The 19,651-nt window shown below is 41.5% G+C and overlaps 1 protein-coding gene across 13 annotated transcripts in view; it reads right to left on the reverse strand.

Annotated features, from left to right (window-relative positions):
- LOC109926406 (solute carrier family 28 member 3-like) overlaps window positions 1-19,651 on the reverse strand; it is a 184,823-nt gene that overhangs the window by 135,926 nt on the left and 29,246 nt on the right. For all 13 annotated transcript variants that reach the window (XR_007261780.1, XR_007261779.1, XR_007261778.1 and 10 more), the window contains exons 5-6: window positions 16,312-16,501; window positions 7,597-7,741 (exon numbers count right to left, since the gene is read on the reverse strand). Coding sequence is in view for 9 of the 13 variants with exons in the window: in XM_048595196.1 (XP_048451153.1) it covers window positions 7,597-7,741; window positions 16,312-16,501 (335 nt within the window). In the remaining 4 variants the exon portion in view is untranslated. The remainder of the gene's footprint in view (window positions 1-7,596; window positions 7,742-16,311; window positions 16,502-19,651) is intronic.

Raw genomic sequence — 19,651 nt, forward strand, 5'->3', positions numbered from 1 at the left:
GTGCATGGTAAAATACAGCAAAGTCAGCATGGCTTCATCAAGGGGAGGTCACGCCTGACAAATCTGTTAGAATTCTTTGAGCAAGTAACAAGCAGATTAGAGGAAGTTCACGAGAATGATCCCAGGAATGAAAAGCTTAACATATGAGGAATGTTTGAGAACTCTGGATCTATACTCGATAGAGTTTAGAAGGATGAGGGGGGTTCTAATTAAAACTTACAGAATGCTGAATGACCTGCTCAGAGTGGATGTTGAAATGATGTTTCCATTGGTAAGAGAGACCAGGACCCGAGGGCACAGCTTTGGAGTAAAGTGAACATCTTTTAGATCGGAGATAAGGAGAAACATCTTCAGCCAGAGAGTGATGTATTTATGGAATTCACTGCCACAGAAGGCTGCGGAGGCCAGGTCATTGTGTATATTTAAGACAGAGATAGATAGGTTCTTGATTGTCAAGGGGATCAAGAGTTACGGGGAGAAAGCGGGACAATGGAGTTGAGAAACTTATCAGCCATGACTGAATGGCAGAGCAGACTCGATGGGCTGGATGGCCTAATTTCTGCTCCTATGTCTTATAGTCTGGCAGTGTCTGCGCAATGAGAAACAAGCCTAGTATGAACTGACCTATAACAAAAAGGAAATTGCTGGAAAACCATCTGCGAACAGAAATCAGAGTTAACATTTCAGGTCCAGTGCTCCTTTTGCAGAACTGATGGCAGCTAGAAAGGATGGTATTACACAGAAGATAGGGATGGGGGAAAGGGGAATAGGTGGAGATAGAGCCCAATGAGAGAAAAAAAAGTTGGACAGAAAAATTGCCTAATTGATTTGATTTGTTGTCACATGTACCCAAGTACAGTGAATATCTTTGCTTGCGAGTAGTACAGGCAGATCATAGTGAACAAGGACGTACAGATCATTGAGTGAAAAAAACCTTGGACATATTGAGGCATACAGGTTACATCGCACAAGATGTGTGCGAGGCAAGAATAACATTAACAAGATGAACACTATTTGAAGTTAGAGAGTCCATTCATCAGACTAATAACAGCAGGGAAGAAGCTCTCCTTGAACCTGCTGGTGCGTGTGTTCAAGCTTCTCTATCTTCTACCTGACAGAAGAGGCTGTAGGAGAGCATTACTGGAGATGGGATGGGTCTTTAATGATGTTGGCAGCTTTTCTGCGGCAATGAGAGGTGTATATGGAGTCCACGGATGAGAGGTTGGCTGCCATGACGGTCTGGGCTGTGCACACAACCTTCTGTAATTCCTTATGGTCCTGGCCAAAGCAGTTGCTGTACCAGGCTGTTATGCACCTGGACAGTATGCTTTCTATGGTGCATCTGTAAAAGTTAGTGAGGGTCCTTATGGACATGCCAAATTTCCTGAGGAAGAAGAGGCGTTGTTGAGCCTTCTTGACCATCGCATCAGCGTGTGAAGTCAAGGACAGGTTGTTGGTTATCGTCATTCCTAGGAACTTGACACTCTCAAACTCCGATCCATTGATGTAGACAGAGACATGTTCTCCTCTTTTCTTTCTGAAGTCAATGATCAGTTCTGGAGTTTTGCCAGCATTAAAAGGTTGTTATCATTGCACCACATCACCAAGCCCTCTACCTCCTTTCTGTATTGACTCATCATTGTTTGATATCCGTCCTACCACCGTGGTGACATCAGCAAACTTGTAGCAGGCATTCATTCGGAATTTAGCTATACAGTCATGGGTGTACAGGGAGTACAGTAGGGGGCTAAGAATTCATCCTTGAGGGCTCCAGTGTTGAGTGTTATCGTGGAGGTGGTGCAGTTGGTTAAAGTCAGTTTAGGGGAATAAATAGCTACGAAACAGAGACAACTAGTGGCTTAAAGTATTGGCAAAGATCTGTAGATCAGGTTGTGAGTGAGGTTGTTGATTTACTCGACGATCTGGCCTGTTTTTGCTCAGATGTTTCGTTACCATGCTAGGTGACATCATCAATAGAGCCTCCAATGAAGCGGTTATTCTTCTCCGTGCGTGTCTATGTTTGGCTTGGGCTACTATGGTTACTTTGTCCGGTACGTAAACGACACATTTGTCATTATTAAACGCAACAAATTAGAAGCGACCCACCTAATCAACAGCGTATTCACAGGGATTAAATTCACAACGGAAGAAGAAACCAACAATCAACTTCCGTTTCTGGATGTTAAGGTAGAATGACAGACAAACAGGGAGGTCCAAACTTCAGCATACAGAAAAGCTACCCATACAGATTAAATCTTCAACTTCCACAGCAGCCATCCCAATGTCCAAAAACAAAGCCGCGTTAGGACAAATATTAAGGAGAGTTTTTAACGGCCAGGACGCTGCAACACTCCAGAATTATGCCGGGAAGAAGAAGAACACTTATACAAGATCCTCGCCTTAAATGGATATCCCCACAACTTCATCCACAGATGCCTACATAACAGACAACAACAGAAGGACACTGTACAACCCAACACACTTACCAGACTTCCCTACATCAGGAACGTATCGGAACTGACAAGACTCCTAAGACTAGGAATCATGGTGGCCCACAACCCCCAGCCACTCTACGACAAACACTTACAAGGATTAAAGACCCCATTCCCACAACATGCAGAATGAACATGGTTTACAAAATGCCATGCAACGATTGCCACAAACATTACATCGGACAGACAGGAAGGAAACTAGCCATCAGAATACACAAACATCAGCTAGCAGCAAAATGGCACGATGAACTCTCCTTAATATCTGTCCATTCAGACAATGAAGGCCTCAGTTTAACTGGACAAAGTAACCATAGTAGCCCAAGCCAAACAGACACGCACAGGAATTCCTAGAGGTACGGGTCTCCACCCATACTTCAATCAACGAACATACAGAATTGGACTCCATAAATAAACCCATACAGATCAAAACCGGAAATGACAGTACTCACCATAACATACCGGACAGTATAAATTCCAAGAGGAATAGAATAACATCGCTTCATCAGAGGATCCACTGATGATGTCACCCAGCATGGTGACAAAACGTCTGAACAAAAACAAGCCAGCTCGTCGAGCAAGTCAACAACCACAACGAGTGACTGGCAATGGGTAGTGTATGGTAGCAGCCCATGTAATGACAAGGGAGTGGGGGAAAGTATGGGAAAGGTGCTCAAGCCCTAAAATTGTTGAACTCAATATTAAATCCATAAGGCCGCAGGGCTCCCAAGTGGAGAATGAGGTTACTGTTCTTTCAGCTTGCGCTAAGTTTTACCAGAGGACTGCAGCAAGCCTGAGACAGATATATTGGCCAGAGAACATAGTGGAGTGCCGAAGTAGCAAGCGACTGGAAGCTCAGGTCCTTTTTACAGACAAAACGCAGGTGTTCTGTAAAGCAGTCACTCAGCCTGTACGTTGTTTCCCCAATGTAGAGACGACCACATCATAAGCAGCAAATACAGTAGACTAGATTGAGGGAAGTGCAGATGAAGTGCTGCTTCACCTGGAAGGTGTGTTTGGGACATTGGATAGTGAGAAGGCAGAAAGTAAACAGGCAGGTGTTACACCTTCTGCGAAAGCAGGGGAAGGCGCTGTGGGAGAGTGGGACTCATTAGGAGTGAGGCAGAAATGAACCAGGGTATTTTGGAGGGAATGGTCCTTGCAGAAGGCTGACAAGGGAGGGGAGGGGAATGTGCGCCTGGTTGTTGCATCCCACTGGAGGTGGCATAATTGGTAGCTAATGAGTCTCCGGATGTGGATGTTGGTGGGTTGGTAGGTGAGGACAAGGGGGACCCTATCGCTGTTGTGGGAGGGAAGAGAGCTGACCCAAGTTGATGAACTGACCTATCTTCTGCATTGGACACTTAGTATCAATACCTATTCTGGACCCTCTTTTTTATTTCCCTACAATCACTTCCAATCCCTTTGCCTTTTGTTCTGTGACACCTATAATCTCTAATCTCTGCCACCTGCTAACTTTCCCCTGATCTTCACTTTCATTCCACTTGTTCCTCCCAACTTTTTCTACACTAGAAAACCCATCAATTTTCCATCTCTCTCCAATTCTTAAGAGTCATATTGGGCTCAAATGTTAACTCTTTCTCTCTCTACAGACGATGCTGAGTTTTTCCAGCTCTTTTTTAAAATGTCCTTTATTCCCTCACTACTTCATCCCTTTTCAGTGCTATAATAGTCTTTTTGATCAATATCACTAATCATCCCTTTGTTTCTTCCCAATTTCCTGAATTCCTTGTAACCAAGAATATTGGCCCAGACTTCCCAGCCAGACCATTATTTTTCCAGCACAGATGGGATTGCATATGGGGACCCTGCAGAATTCCAGGTAACAGGCTATAACACCATACGACATAGGTAGAGAAGTAGCCATTCAGCCCACCAAGTCTGCACCACTATTCAATGAGATCATGGCTGATCTGGTCACCCTCAACCTTACATGCCTACCTTTATCCATAAACTTTGATTCATTTACTGATTAAAAACCTGTCTGTCTCAGCTTTGAATATATTTAGGAAACAGGCCTCGACAGCCGTCTGCAGTAAAGAATTCCACAGATTCTCAACCCTCAGAAAAATTTCCTTCTCATCTTTATCTTCAACAGTTGCCTCTTTACCCTAAGATTATATATTTTGCAATACATCTTTCCTTAGATAAAGGACACAATACTGTTCACAATAATCCAGCTGTGATCTGACTAATGCCTTGTATGCTCCAAAGAAATTGCTAAGGAAATTGAAAATTCTGCTGGATAATCCCACCATGCTAGGAACCGTACAAAGGATTCCAGAGAATTCAGACCCTATATTTACCTCACACACCCACAACCACAACTCCTCTAGACTGTTTATACTCCAATCCTGACCCAACACCGCCACATCATTCTGGACAAAATTTCCCCCCTCTGTCTCTCCAGACCTGCACCCCCTTCCCTCACTGAAGGGCCCAATGACTACCATGAAAATGTGTGCATGGTTTGCCTTCCCCCAACAGTTCTGCATTATGAGAAAACTGCCAGAATGGAAGTATGGCTCCACATTTCTGAAGCAGCCCTGATCAGGGTCAATCATTAGAAATAGGGAAATATTGCCTTTCTGAAAAAAACAATGGCAATCTACCACTCAGAAAATCCAGCCCATTAAGGTCTCAATCTTCCTCTCTTTGAGTTAGCTCTCTGTTAATGTCATTGTTTCTTAATGCTGTGAGGACATTTAAGCCCATAGCTCAGCAGCCTTTGGTGTTTGTCTTTACAGTAGAAGACACAAAAATCACCCAATGAATAATAGAAAAGCAAGGAGATAAATTTAGGGAGGAACTTAAATCAATTGTGATCAGGAGAGAAAAGGTACTAGAGAAAATAATAGGAGTGAAGGCTGATGAGTCCCTGGACCTGATGCCCTGTATCCTATAGTCTAAAAGGAATACTGCAGAAATACTAAATGCATTGATTGTAAACTTCCAAAATACTTAGATGCCAGAAAGATCCCAGTGAATTAGCAAACTGCAAATGTAACACCACTCTTCAAGAAAGGTAGTAGACAAAGTCAGAAATTCTAGGCCAATTAGACTAACACTGGTCATTGGGGAAATGCTGAAATCCAATGTTAAGAAAGTAGTAGCAAGACACTTAGAAAATCATAATACATAATACAGTCAGGGATAGTAAGAACCGCCGATGCTGGAGTCTGAGATAACACAGTGTGGAGCTGGAGGAACACAGCAGAGCTTTACTGCTCCTCTGATGCTGCCTGGCCTGCTGTGTTCCTCCAGCTCCACACTACATAATATAGTCAACTTGGTTTTAAGAAAGGAAAACGGTGCTGAGCAAATTTGAGTTCTTTGAGAATTGGTAAATATAATATACTTAGATTTACAAAAGTCATTCAGTAAGGTATCACATAAAAGGGTACAATGCACGATAAGGCTGTTGGGTAATATGTTGGCTCAAATAGAAGTTAATAAACATCAATTATAGAGGAGTAAAAATAAATGGGTCATTTTCAGATGGTAATCTGTAATTAGTGGAGTGATTATGGAATCAGTCTGGGGCCTCAATTATTAATGATCAACATTGATGACATTATTGAAGGACACAAGTGTTATAGGCAAATATTTTGGAAAAGAACACCGTGATAAATGATTTGTAAAAGGTTAGTATGCTGGTACAGCACTGGCATAGTGATTAAGAATAAAACTTCACCATTTTGAATGATTTGGAAAAATTATTTTAAAACCTAATTAACTTCACATGTTGTACTGATTTGGACAGAGACAAAGAAAGGACAAAACTGAAAAGGTAATAATTAAAGACTATTTAGAGTCATACAGCACAGAAACAGACCCTCAGTCCACCACTTCCACTGGCAGCTTGTTCTATATGTGCACCACCCTGCATGAAAAAGTTATCCCTCAGGTCCCTTTTAAATCTTTCCCCCTCACCTTAAACCTCTGCCCTCTAGTTTTGGACTCCCTCATGCTAGGAAAAAGACCTTGGTTATTCAGCCTATCCAGGCCCCTCATGATTTTATATAAACATCTATAAAGGTCACTCCTCAGCCTCTAGCACTCTAGGGAAAAATGCCCCAGCCTATTCAGCCTCTCCCTATAACTCAAACACTCCAATCCTGGGAAAATCCTCGTAAATTCTTTTCTGCACCCTCTCAAGATTAACATCCTTCCAATAGAAGGGCGACCAGAATTGTACACAGTATTCTAAAAGTGGCCTCACCAATGTCTGTACAGCTGCAACATGACATCCCAACTCCTATACTCAATGTTCTGACTAATGAAGGCAAGCATTCCAAACGCTTTCTTCACCACCCTGTCTACCTGCAATTCCATTTTTAAGGAACTAGGCACTTGCACCTCTTTGTTCAGCAACACTATCTAGCGCCCAACCTTTAAATGCATAAAAAGCCTGCCGTGGTTTGCTTTACCAAAATGCAACACCTCACATTTATCTAAATTAAACTCCATCTGCCACTCCTCGGCCCATTGGCCCATCTAATCAAGGTCCCATTGTACTCTGAGATAATCATCTTCACTGTCCACTACACCACCAATTTTGGTGTCATCTGCAAACTTACAAACCATGCCTCCTATATTCACATCCAAATCATTTATACAACTGACAAAAAACAGAGAACCTAACACAGATCCTTGTGGCACACCACTAGTCACAGGCCTCTAATCAAAAAAAAACCCTTTACCACAATCCTCTGTCTCCTACCTTCAAGCCAATTTTGTATCTAACTGGCTAGCTCCCCCTGGATTTCATGTGATCTAACCTTACTAACCAGTCTACCACGTGGAATCTTATCAAATACTTTTCTGAAGTCCACATAGATGCCTACTACTCTGCCTTTATCAACGATCTTTATCACCTCTTCAAAAAACTCAATCAGGTTAATGAGACATGATTTTCCACACACAAAGCTTTGTTGACTATCCTTAATCAGTCCTTGTCTTTCCAAATGCATGTAAATCCTGTCTCTCAGAATCCTCTGGCCTTTCCTTACAGCTTTTCTTGTTTAAACTATTATTTGTTTACTTAGCAGGAATAAAAAAAATGAAGAAAAAATACCGCCTTTACCTTTTTTGGACGTTTGGAGAAGATGAACAAGAACAAAATGAATAACAGAAGTCCAATAACGGAAATTAGCTGGTTTGTGCTTTGACTGGCTGTGTCCAGAATAAGCCAAAGTATAATTACTACAAGTAGAACCATATACAGCAATCTGAGGCAAAAGAAAACACAGTTTGAAGAAGTCTTAGTTTAGTCAACTTAATCACATTCTATGGAACAAATAAACTGTAGCCATTCTATTAATTGGAAAAACACCCTTGCATGTAACGCGTCATCTTAACTTGGACAATTATTATAGTTCCCTCACCATTGCTTAGTCAAAATTAGAAATTCCTAATATAAAACCATTTTCAGATAACCATTACCAAAGACTGCAGTGGTTCAACGAAAAGACTCAGCATCACTTTCTCAGGACAATTTTCAAAGAACAAAAAAATCATGACTTTCCCAAAACCATCCACATTTTAAGAACAAACAAATAAAATCTATAATTTAGTCCTCAGCAGGAAAACTCGATATGAAAATGTAATCACCACTGAAGTAAGTGAGAATATACTAGCAATGTCATTAGACCACTAATCCAGAGACCTAGGGTAATGCTATCAGAAACGGGTTCTTAAGTTCCACCACATCAGATGGTGAAATTTGGATTGCTTTAGTAAAGTCTTAAAAGCTAACTAATGGTGGCCATGAAGCATTGTTGATTTTGTAAAAACCCATCTTCATACAATCCCTACAGTACAGAAGCAGGCCATTCGACCCATCAAGTCCACACCAACCCTCTGAAGAGCAGCCCACCCAGACCCACCTCCCTACCCTGTCCCTGTATTTTCCATGGCTAATCCACCTAGCCTGACATCCCTAGATGTTATGGGCAATTTAGCACAGCCAATCCACCTAGTCTGCAAATCTTTGGACTGTGGGAGGAGACCAAAGCACCTGGACAAAACCCATGCAGACACGGGGAGAATGTCTGTATGGAGTTTGCACAGTCACCCAAGACTGCAATCGAACCCGGGGCCCTAGCGCTGTGAGGTAGCGGTGTTAACCACTGAGCCACTGTGCCTGGTTGACTTAACACTCTTTGAGAACAAGGCATTAGAAACAAAGGCACAACCAATCTTGTCAACCCAACAAAACTAACATCGAGGAGTTTGTGGCAAAATTGTAATATTTGTCAAGCAACAGCCTGATATTGTCTGTAAAGTACGATTCCATGAGAATGAGTATGTTCAGATACCACCACCACCATCACCAGCTCCAGGTACGTTCTGTCCCAATAAAAGGATAGAGCCGCCAAATGTGGTGGCACAGTGGTATACAGTTGAGGCAGTTGTCCCGACAGCCCTCAACATTGATTCCAGACATCATGAAGTCTTATAGCATCGGGTAAATGGAGAGTAATCCTGCCAATTATCACCTATTGCCCTCCCCTCCCCTAACATGATGGATCAGTTCTCCTCCATATTGAACACCACTTGGAGGATAGGGAAGAAAAGGTCACAAAATGCACTCTTGGTGGCAAACTTCAATCACCAAGAGTGGCTCAGCAGTACCACAAATGACCAAGCTGGACAAGTCCTAAATAATGTAGCTGCTGGACTAGGCCTATGGCAGTTGGACAGAAAAATGACCTAGCTTCATCCTCAAAAATCTACCTGTTGTAGACACATCTGTTCATGATAGTATCTGTCGGAGAGACCACCACCCAGTCATTGTGGAAACAGTCCCTCCTTCAGATTGAGGATAGCATCCATTGTTTTGTCCGACACTTGCTGAACAGGAAAAATATAAAACAGATCTAGCAACTCAGAACTGGGCATCCATTAGGTGCTGTGGTTATCAAGCATAATCTCTGAACTTATTGCCCAACACACCCCCGCATTCTACCATTATCACCAAGCCAGTGAATCAATCCTCGTTCAATGCGAAGTGCAGGAAGGCTTGCCACAAGCAGCACGAGGCATTCTCAAAAGTGAGGTGTCAACCTGTTGAAGCTACAACTCTCAGGAACATAGAATATAGGAGCAGGAGGAGGACATTCAGCCCTTCGAGACTGCTTCAGTCTTCATCACGATCATGGCTGATCATCCAACTCAATAGCCTAACCTGCTTTCTCCCCATAACTTTCGATCCCATTCAACCCAAGTGCTATATCTAACCACCTCTTGAATACATTCAATATTTTGGCATCAACTACTTCCTGTGGTAATCAATTCCACGGGCTCACCACTCTTTGGGTGAAGAAATGTCTCCTCATTTCCATCCTAAATGGTCTACCCTGAATCCACAGACTGTGACCCCTAGTTCTGGACACACTCACTATCAGGAACATTCTCCCTGCATCTATCCTATTAGAATTTTCTATGTCTCTATAAGAAGTGTCTATGGGATTACCCCCTCATTCTCCTGACCTCCAGCAAAAACAATCCTAACCTAGTCAATCTCTCCTCGTACGTCAGTCCTGCCATCCTCAGAAGCAGCCTGGTAAACCTTCGCTGCACTGCCTACAGAGCAACAGCATCCTTCTTCAGACAAAGGAGACCAAAACTGCACAATATTCTAGGTGTGGCCTCACCAAGGCCCTGTATAACTGCAACAACACATCCCTGCTCCTGTACTCAAAACCTCTCGCAATGAAGGCCAACATACCATTTGCTTTCTTTATTTCCTGCTGCACCTGCATGCATACCTTCAGCGACTAGTGCACAAGGACACCCAGGTCCCACTGCACACTCCCCTCCTAATTTACAGCCATTCAGGTAGTAATCTGCCTTTATGCTTTTGCTTCCAAATTGAATAACCTCACATCTATCCAAATTATACTGCATCTGCCAATGATTTACTCACTCGCCCAACCTGTCTAGATCATGCTGAAGGATCTCTGCATCCTCTTACAGTTCACCCTCCCACCCAACTTGGTATCATCTGAAAACTTGGAGATGTTACATTTTGTTCCCTCATCCAAATCATTAATATATATTGTGAATAGCTGGGGTCCAAGCACCGATCCTGTGGCAATCCACTAGTTACTGCCTGCTAATTTGAAGAGCACAGATTAATTCCCACTCTCTGTTTCCTCTCTGTCAACCAGTTTCTTATCCACCTCAATACACTTTCCCCAATACCATGCATTTTAATCTTGCACAACAATCTCTTACGCAAGACTTTGTCAAATGCTTTCTGAAAGTCCAAATAGATCACATCAACTGGCTCCCCCTTGTCAACTCTACGAGTTGCATCTTCATAGAATTCCAACAGATTTGTCAAGCATGACTTCCCCTTCATAAATCCATGACGACTCTGTTGGTTACTAGTTTCCAAAAATAAAATCGTAAACAGCATGTGATACCCAAGCTAAATGATCCCAAAACCCACAAATCAGATCTAAGCTCTGCAGTTGTGCTGTACCCAGTCACAAACGGTGGTGGACAATTATGCAAATCATTGGAGGAGACTCCACAAATATCCCTATTGTCAATGCTGAGGGAGCCCAGTGCATCAATGGAAAAGACTGGCTGAAGCATCAATCCATATCAGCATCCTCCTAAGCGTCCCAGCCCCACAGGTGCCAGCATGCAGTCAATTCATTTCACGTGATATTAAGAAACAGCTAAAGGCACTGTATGCTGAAAAGGTTGTGGGCCTCAACAACAGGACTGAAGACATATTCCAAAGCAAGCTGTAGCCTTAGTTAAGTTGTTTCAGTACAGCTACAGTACTGGCGTCTACCCACAATGTGGAAAATCGCCTCACTATGTCACATATACAAAAAAAAAGACACATCTAACCCGGCCAAGTCTACTAGCAAAAATCAGAAAAGTGATGGAAGGTGTCATCGACAGTGCTATTCTGCAGCACTTCCTCAACAATAACTTGCTCACTGACATTCAGCTTGGGTCCGTCAGGTTCACCCAGCTTCTGACCTCACTAAAACCTTGATCTAAACATGGACATAATACAAAATTAATATGAAGGTAACCTTTGATCAAGCATGGCATCAAGGAACTCTAGCAAAACTGGATACAATCATAAACATAGGGAAAACCCTCCATTGTCATACCGAGCATAAAGAAAGATGCTTGTGCTCGTTAGGGGTCAATAATCTCACCCTGAATTTTCTGGTTTAGCTGAAAGAAGAGAAAAAAATTGAAGCCTACTCTATTGAAAGGTCAATCTGTCAGATGGTGACCTAATTATTTGAAAACCCCTGGGCCATTTCTTAACATTTAATGTGTTTTCTGAAGAAATGCGTGTGTTAAAAAGTGCTGTCATTCAGTAGGTGATGAATTGAACATTTTGTCTGGCTGAAGTCCTGATTTAAAACAGACACAGTGCACTGGATGTGATTAACCATTTGTCAGTAAAACATGACGCAGTTGATCATAGGGTCATGCTGTGCAAATATCATACAATTCATTAGATAACACAAAATATGCAGCAGTCATGAGCAAGCTCACCTGAGGTCGTTTGTTAAAAATTGAGAGATAACCCTCTTTTCAGGGAAAAGAGGCGAAAGTTTGAAGGAATGGAAGATCACCTCACCATAGTTCATTTGTGATATTTGCCAATGATCAATCTGATTAACTGCTGCAAGCTGAACAGTGTTAAGGTTTTTGGAAACGAGTCAAAAAATGGTGCCTTTGACCAATAGTTAACTAGCTCAAGAACAGGAGGTGTCTAATCAATGAATGGAGGTTGAGACAGAGTAGGCTAGATCTGTTTTGTTCTGATTCTTGGAAGTCCATGTAAACCAGTTCACTTGTGACTGTAAGCATTATATGAGTAAGTTTATGATGTATTACTCTTAGTATACTATTTTTGGAGCATACCTTGCTTCAGTAAAGAACAATCGGGTATATCCTGTTGTTAGGACAGCCTGGGGTTAATCATATCCAGAGTAAACCCAATAGATGAGGGAAGGTAGAAATAAAAGCCTATACTTCGTAACATTCAATGGCAATACCATCACTGAATCCCCCACTATCAACATCCTCGGAATCTTCATTGACCAAAAACTGAACTGGACCAGCCATTGGAATACTGTAGCTACAAGACCAAGTGACAGGTTGGAAATTTTGCAACGTGTATTTCACGTCCTGAGTCATTAAAGCCTATACATCATCTGCAAGGCACAAATCACAAGCATGATAGAACATGCTCCAATTGCATTGACGGGTGCAGCTCCAACAAGATTCAAGAAGCCAATCAGGACAAAGCAGCCCCTTTACCTTTGGAAACTTCAACATTCACTCCCTCCACTACTGACACACTGTAGTGTGTGTCCCAAGCTGCACTACAACATCTCACCAAGGCTCTTTAGACTGTAGCTTCGAAGTCCACAACCTCCACCACATAGGAGAACTAGGACAGAAGATAGGTGGGAACACCGCTACCTACAGGTTACTCTTCAAACCTTCAATGTCCTGCCTTGGTATTATACGACTGTTCCTTCACTACCAGTGTGTCAAAATACAGAAACTCCCTCCCCAACAATGCATGTTATACACACAGCACATGGATGGCAGGTTCCAGGAAAGGACTTAAAAATTGGCCAAAGAAAATTGCAGCAGACCTAAGATTGATTGGGTGGGGGTGTTGGGGCATGCAGGGAAGGAGGGGGAGGTTGTAATCGAGTACAAGAGTAAATTGTAGAGTAAATATGAATTGATTGTAAAAGCTTCTATCATTATGTGAAGAGGTAAAGATCAGTGAAGACAAATGCAGGTCTCTTACAATCAAAAACAGAGGAAGTTATAACAGGGAACAAGGAGATGGCAGACCAGCCAAATACATAGTTTGGCTCTATCTTACAGATGAGAACACAAATAACATCTCAAAAATGTTAGGGAATACAAGGTCTACTGAAAGGAAGGAACTGAACAGAGTCAGTATTAGTAGGGTGATGGTGTTGGGGAAATTGATGGGATTAAAGGCTAACAAATCCCAGAGCCCAATAATCAACATCCCAGAGTATTTAAAGAAGTGACCCAGAAATAACAGATGCATTGGTTGTCATCCTTCAAGAGTCTACCAACTCTAGAATAGTTCTTATGGTTTGGAGAATAGCTAATGCAACACCACCATTTAAAAAAGGAGAGAGGGAGAAAACAGAATCATAGGCTGGTTAACTTGATACTGGTAGTTGGGTGTGGTGATTGGAACCAGATGGATCTTATTGACTAAGATCCTTGATTGGGGTTGTTAACCTGGACCAATCAGAGAGCCCTGGCAGATGTAAACAGGGGATTCAGAGTCTCCTGATTCAGAGGACTGACTCCAAGCTACAGCCAGTGTACTGGTAAATAAAGGATGTCTTGATGACAGTATACCAGTCTCTGTTCAATTATTTCATCGGGAAAATACCAATGTCCATTACAGAAGATTTAATATCAAAGTACTTGAAAACAGTGACAGTATTGGACCAATTCAGCATGAGTTTATGAAAGATAAATCATGCTTGACAAATCTACTGGAATTTTTCAAGGACGTAACTAGTAGACTTGAAACAGGAAAGGCAGTTAATGTGACTTATTTGGACTTTCAGAAGGCTTTCAATATAGTCTCATTCAAGAGATTACTATGTAGTTGTGATTAAGGGTAATATACTGACATGGATAGAGAATTGTAAGCAGACAGGAAACAAAGTAGGAACAAATTTTCCGAATGGCAGGCAATGACTGGTGGGGGACCTCAGAGGCTTGGACCTCAGTTATTCACTATATGTATTAATGAGTTAGATAAGAGAACAAAATGAAATATCATGTTTGCAGATGACACAAAGCTGGTTGGGAGGGCAAACGGTGAGAAAGCAGAGATGTTTTAGTGTGATTTGGACAAGTTGAGTACACGGGCAAATGCATGGCAGATGAAGTATACAATAGATAAATAAGGTTATCCACTTTGGTAGCAAAAGCAGGAAGGCAGATTATTATCTGAATGTGGATGGATTGGGAAAGAGGGAGGTGCAACAAGACCTGGGTGTCCTTGCACACCATTTACTGAGAACAAGCATGCAGATGCAGTGGGTAGTGAAGAAGGCAAATGGAATGTTGGCCTCCACAACAAGAGGATTCAAGTACAGGAGCAGAGATGTCTTGCTACAACTATACAGGGCCTTGATGAGACCACACACCTGGAGTAGTGTGTACAGTTTGGTCTCCTCATCTTTAGTAATATGTTCTGGCTATGGAGGGAGTGCAACAAACATTTACTAGACTGATTCCTGGGATGACAGGACTGACATATGAGGAGAGCCTGGATTATATTCACTGGAGTTTAGAAGAATTAGGGGGAATCTCACAGAAACCTATAAAATTCTAACAGGACTAAACAAGGTAAATGCAGGAATGATATTCCCATGATTGGGAAGTTCAGAACTAGGAGTCACAGTCTAGGAATACCGGGTAGGCCATTTAGGACTGAGATGGGGAGAAATCTCTTCACCCAGAAGGTGATGAGCTTGTGGAATCCTCTGCCACAGAAAGGTTGAGGTCGAGTTGGTGTTGCCCACATCTTGCAGATGAATAAAATAAATCTCTAGAGTATTTATTCAATTCCACATCTCCTCTACACGATCTTACACTGTCATTTCAACACAATCTTACACAATTGTCTTAAGCTATCAATACTTGTCCTTCCACCAGCTCTATTTCACAGATCATCATAAACGTATGGTAATGAAGCACACAACTTTTGGATGAATCTTAAGCACTGTTATTTATCTCTCTCCTTTTTGGATCAACATAACACATGTTTTTGTTAGCTTACCTGGTTACAGATACAAAAAGAAACACAGAAGCGGTGTTCTCTTCTGGAAAATTTAGCATATAGAGAGCTGGAACTTTATTCTGCTTTTACATAGTAGATCACTCTCTTGGATTTTCAAAAGATTCTTGAAAGATTATTTTTGAAAATAAATTACTATAGAACAGTACAAAAGGGTTTTAAATGAAATTTTTCAACAGGAACTGATTGAGAGTAGAATTCCCAGAGTTCAATGTTGGATCCTCTTCTTTTCATTAATGATCTGGTCACATTGTTAAGTAAATTTGAAAATTACACTAAATTTTGTGGAAAAGTCATTAATTTATAATAGGATAACTGACAGGTTGGGCAAAATAGCTCAAGACTGGTAAACAAGGGCAAACTATCTGTTCAGCGGGCATCAATTAATTAAAATTAGAGAGAAATAACTTTTGGAGATCATCGTGGGTTATTCTCTCAAGCTTCATACTGAGTCAAGAAGTCATGTGCATAACAAACAGGATTAATTTGGATCACCCGGATGATATTACAAAATTATGGCCACTACAATACGGTTATAAAATATCATGCTGTGAACGCATTCTAAACTTATTATGAATACACTGGCATAAATGCCAAGTCTACATCCACATATTCTCCATCCTTGACCCCACTAGAATTTACAAAGTCAGCCTGAGGGTGCTCACCAGCACGGGACTACAATGAGGTGCATCACCACTCTTGGCCAGACCCATGCAGCTGGAACATTTAACAACTGCCTGCAATTGGGAAATGGTGCACAACCTCCCCCTTCTGAGCCTACAAAGCCCCTGGGAAGACTTGATGCATGTTATCCTGAAAGTTAAAAATTGTCATACTGACACTAAGATGGATGAGCACAAAAATACATAAATTGTAGAAAAAGGATAAACTAAATTGAATTGATACAGATCTCTAGCTACATGCTTTACTCACATTTTGAATAGAATCCACTTTTGTTTTATGAACTTGCTATGTGAAGAAATAAACTCAGCAATTGTATCTCCATACTTCGTAATAAGTGTATCCCAAAAGTAAAAGAAAATGGCAATCAATGTTAAAATAAGGAGTCCCAGGGCTCTTTGAAAATTCAAAATACATGCTGCGATCACCATGCAAAAGTACCCTGCAAAAGAAATGAAATACATTTAAATTCATGTGTTCAACTCTACCAGGGACTCAAGTGCCACATCAGAGTCTTGAGCAGTTATTCTAACATTGTAGTGTAATAGCAAAGAAACAGTGTACTGTGGGAATTGCTGACTTCCGGAAGGGACATTAATCTACTTCAGGTGGAATAAGAGTGAAGTATACAAGACGTAGTTCTCCCAATGTCCTGACTGACAACTATGCCTTAAACTTCAAAAAAACAGATATGATTAGTTGCCTTGTTGTTGCATTTGGAATCTCGATGTCTGCAAATTGGCTGTTGCATTTCCCTACACGACAACAGTGACTGTACTGGGAAAAGTACCTTATTGGCTGTACAACAACAAATCTTAAAGTACAATTTGCAGTTAGCCTCAAATCCACAGGGATTTTCCTAATTTCTATTCTGTGGAAAATTCTGCTAAAGATGGTAGACAGCACCACACGTTTAGCCTAAACTAACGTAGCTTAGTTGATAATGTAACTATGCCTTTCGTGCTGATCAAGGGAGAAATAACTTGATAAAAGCAAAGACCACAAGACAAAGGTGCAAAAGGAGGCCACTTGGCCCATCAGGTCCACTGATTTGACAATCCTCAACTCCACTTTTCTACCTTATCCTCATAACCCTGAACTCCCTTAATGATTAGAAATCTGTCTATCTCAGCCTTAAATACACTTAGCACTCAGGCCTCAACAGCACTCTGAGAAAGAATTCCACAAATTCTCAATACTCAAAAAACTTCCTCCTCATCTCTGTCTTAAATGGGTGGCCATGATGTGGAGGTGCCAATTTGGACTGGGGTGGACCAAGTCATAAGTCACATGACACCAGAATCTAATCCAACAGGTTTACCTGAAATCACAAGCTTTCAGAGTGCTGTTCCTTCATCAGGTGAAGTGGAGTGAAGCGCAAAGGCTATATGTTCTGTGCCTGTGCACAGCTATGATGTCCTAGTCCCATGTTCCCATATATGCCCGGAGTTCATCAGCCTTACCTGCAACACCCCTTGCATTGAAATAAACGCAGTTTAATCACTCAGAGTTACCTCGTTCTCTGAATTGCTCTTGTCTGCCTCTTCTAATTAACTTGCTCTTTTCTGATTCAAAATCATCCTCATCTGTCTTTCTATTTTTACTACTACTTAGGAACCCTCCAACCCACTTCTCTACTAGCTTAAAGGTTTCCAAAATAGAACTCGCAAATCATCCTACCAGGATATTGGTCCCTTCCAACTTAGATGAAACCCATCCCTTTAGAACAGGTCTTTTTTGCTCTAGAAGAGATCCCAATGATCCAAAAATCTGAATCCTTGCACATTGCACCATCTCTTCAGCTATTGATTTATCTATCCTATGTTTTCATTCCTATTCTCATTAGAATGTGACACCAGGAGTAAACCAGGGATTACTACCTTCAAGGTTCTGCTTTTTAACGTACCTAACCTCTTAAAACAATTATGCAAAGCCTTAACCCTTTCCCTAACTATGTCGTTCCTAACAATGTACACAACAACTTCTGGCTTCTCACTCTTCCCCCTTGACAAAATGCTTCAACAATTTTGAGACATCCCTAACCCTTATGTTCCTTCCACAAAGTGCACAACCTCACGTTTTCCCATATTATATTTTATCTGCCAGGTTTTTGCCAACTCACTTAACCTGTTGATATCCCTCTATACAGGCCTTGTGTCATCCTCACTACTTGCTTTCCCATAGTTTTCTGTCATCTGTAAACCTGGGCAACGTACATTATTTCTGTCATCCAAGTCAAAGGCTGTGGGTTTTGCTATTTTAACTGCAATACTGTATTTTGAGAAGTCATTGTGAATATCACCTTCTGGTGAACAATATAATCCTGAACCCATGCTTAACCTTCCACATCCTCTCAAAGGAATTTCCTAAAATTAGAGAAAAGTTTAAATATGAGGTTCCATACTGGAATCCCCTTATGTGTGGTGCAGATGTTGCGAGGAAGAGAAAGCACCCAGATAAGCCAGGAAAACAGGAAGACTATCCTTATTACAAATTAGAGTATAACAGTAGGGAAGTCTTGCTGAAATTGTACAAGGTATTGGTGGCACCACATCTGGAGTACTGTGAGCAATGCTGGTTCCCTTATCTCAGAAAATATATTATTTCATTATAGGCAGCTCTGAGAAGGTTCTCTGGAATGAAGGGATTGCTTATAAGCAAAGACTAAACAGTTGGATTTTACTCATTGGAGTTTAAAAGAATGAGTGGTGATCTCATTGAAACATTAGGGGCTTGACACGGTAAATGCTGAAAAGGGGGTTTCCTGCATGGCAGAATCTAATCAGCAAATTTAAAACTGAGATGAGGAGGAATTTGTTTTCTTACACAGTTGAGTGTCCTTGGAACTTCTTACCCCAGAAGGTGGGGGGCAGAGTCCTTGTGCATCTTTAAGTCTGAGATAGAAGATTCTTGATCAGTAGGGGAAATCAAGGGTTATGGAGAAAACACAGGTAGTGGATGTGAGGCATATCAGATCAGCCATGATCCTAATAATGTCTGAGCCGGCTCAAAAAGGTCAAACAGTCTACTTCTGTTCCTATTTCTTAAGAATTAGGCAGCACCTAAACAGATTCAGACTCTCCCACCAGGATCATTGTCTTCTAGACAACTAGTTAGAAATTTTGTCTTCGGCCACAAAGAATCAGGAAAAGGGACTTTTGCACAAGACTTGTGCACAAACCTGCATACTACTTCAATGACTCAGACCAATGACTGATAGAATTACCAAAGCTCTGAACTTTGAAGTGGCTGGCTCTTTCCAAGGAGCAACAAGTTTTTTTTTGACAATTGGTATGCACACAGTCTATTAAATTCAATAATTCAGATTCAAGGGCATTTCTATTATGGATGACGAAGAGTCTTAGCAGTCACTAATGATGTAATTGTGGCCATCAGCGCTCTGCACATAAGTTACATCAATCCAAATGGCTTCCAGTCTCCCAAAGTATGCATGCAGCTGCTATCCATTTAGTCAGATTGACTCGAGTCAGTGTACCTGCCTTTAAAATAGTGAACATTTTTTACGGTGAACAAAGGGGTGCCAATCATATGGGCTGTTTTGAGATAGCAAGAACTGCAGATTCTGGAGTCA

The sequence above is a fragment of the Rhincodon typus genome, chromosome 3 (assembly GCF_021869965.1).
Source record: "Rhincodon typus isolate 14 chromosome 3, sRhiTyp1.1, whole genome shotgun sequence".
In the NCBI taxonomy this organism is placed as follows: domain Eukaryota; kingdom Metazoa; phylum Chordata; class Chondrichthyes; order Orectolobiformes; family Rhincodontidae; genus Rhincodon; species Rhincodon typus.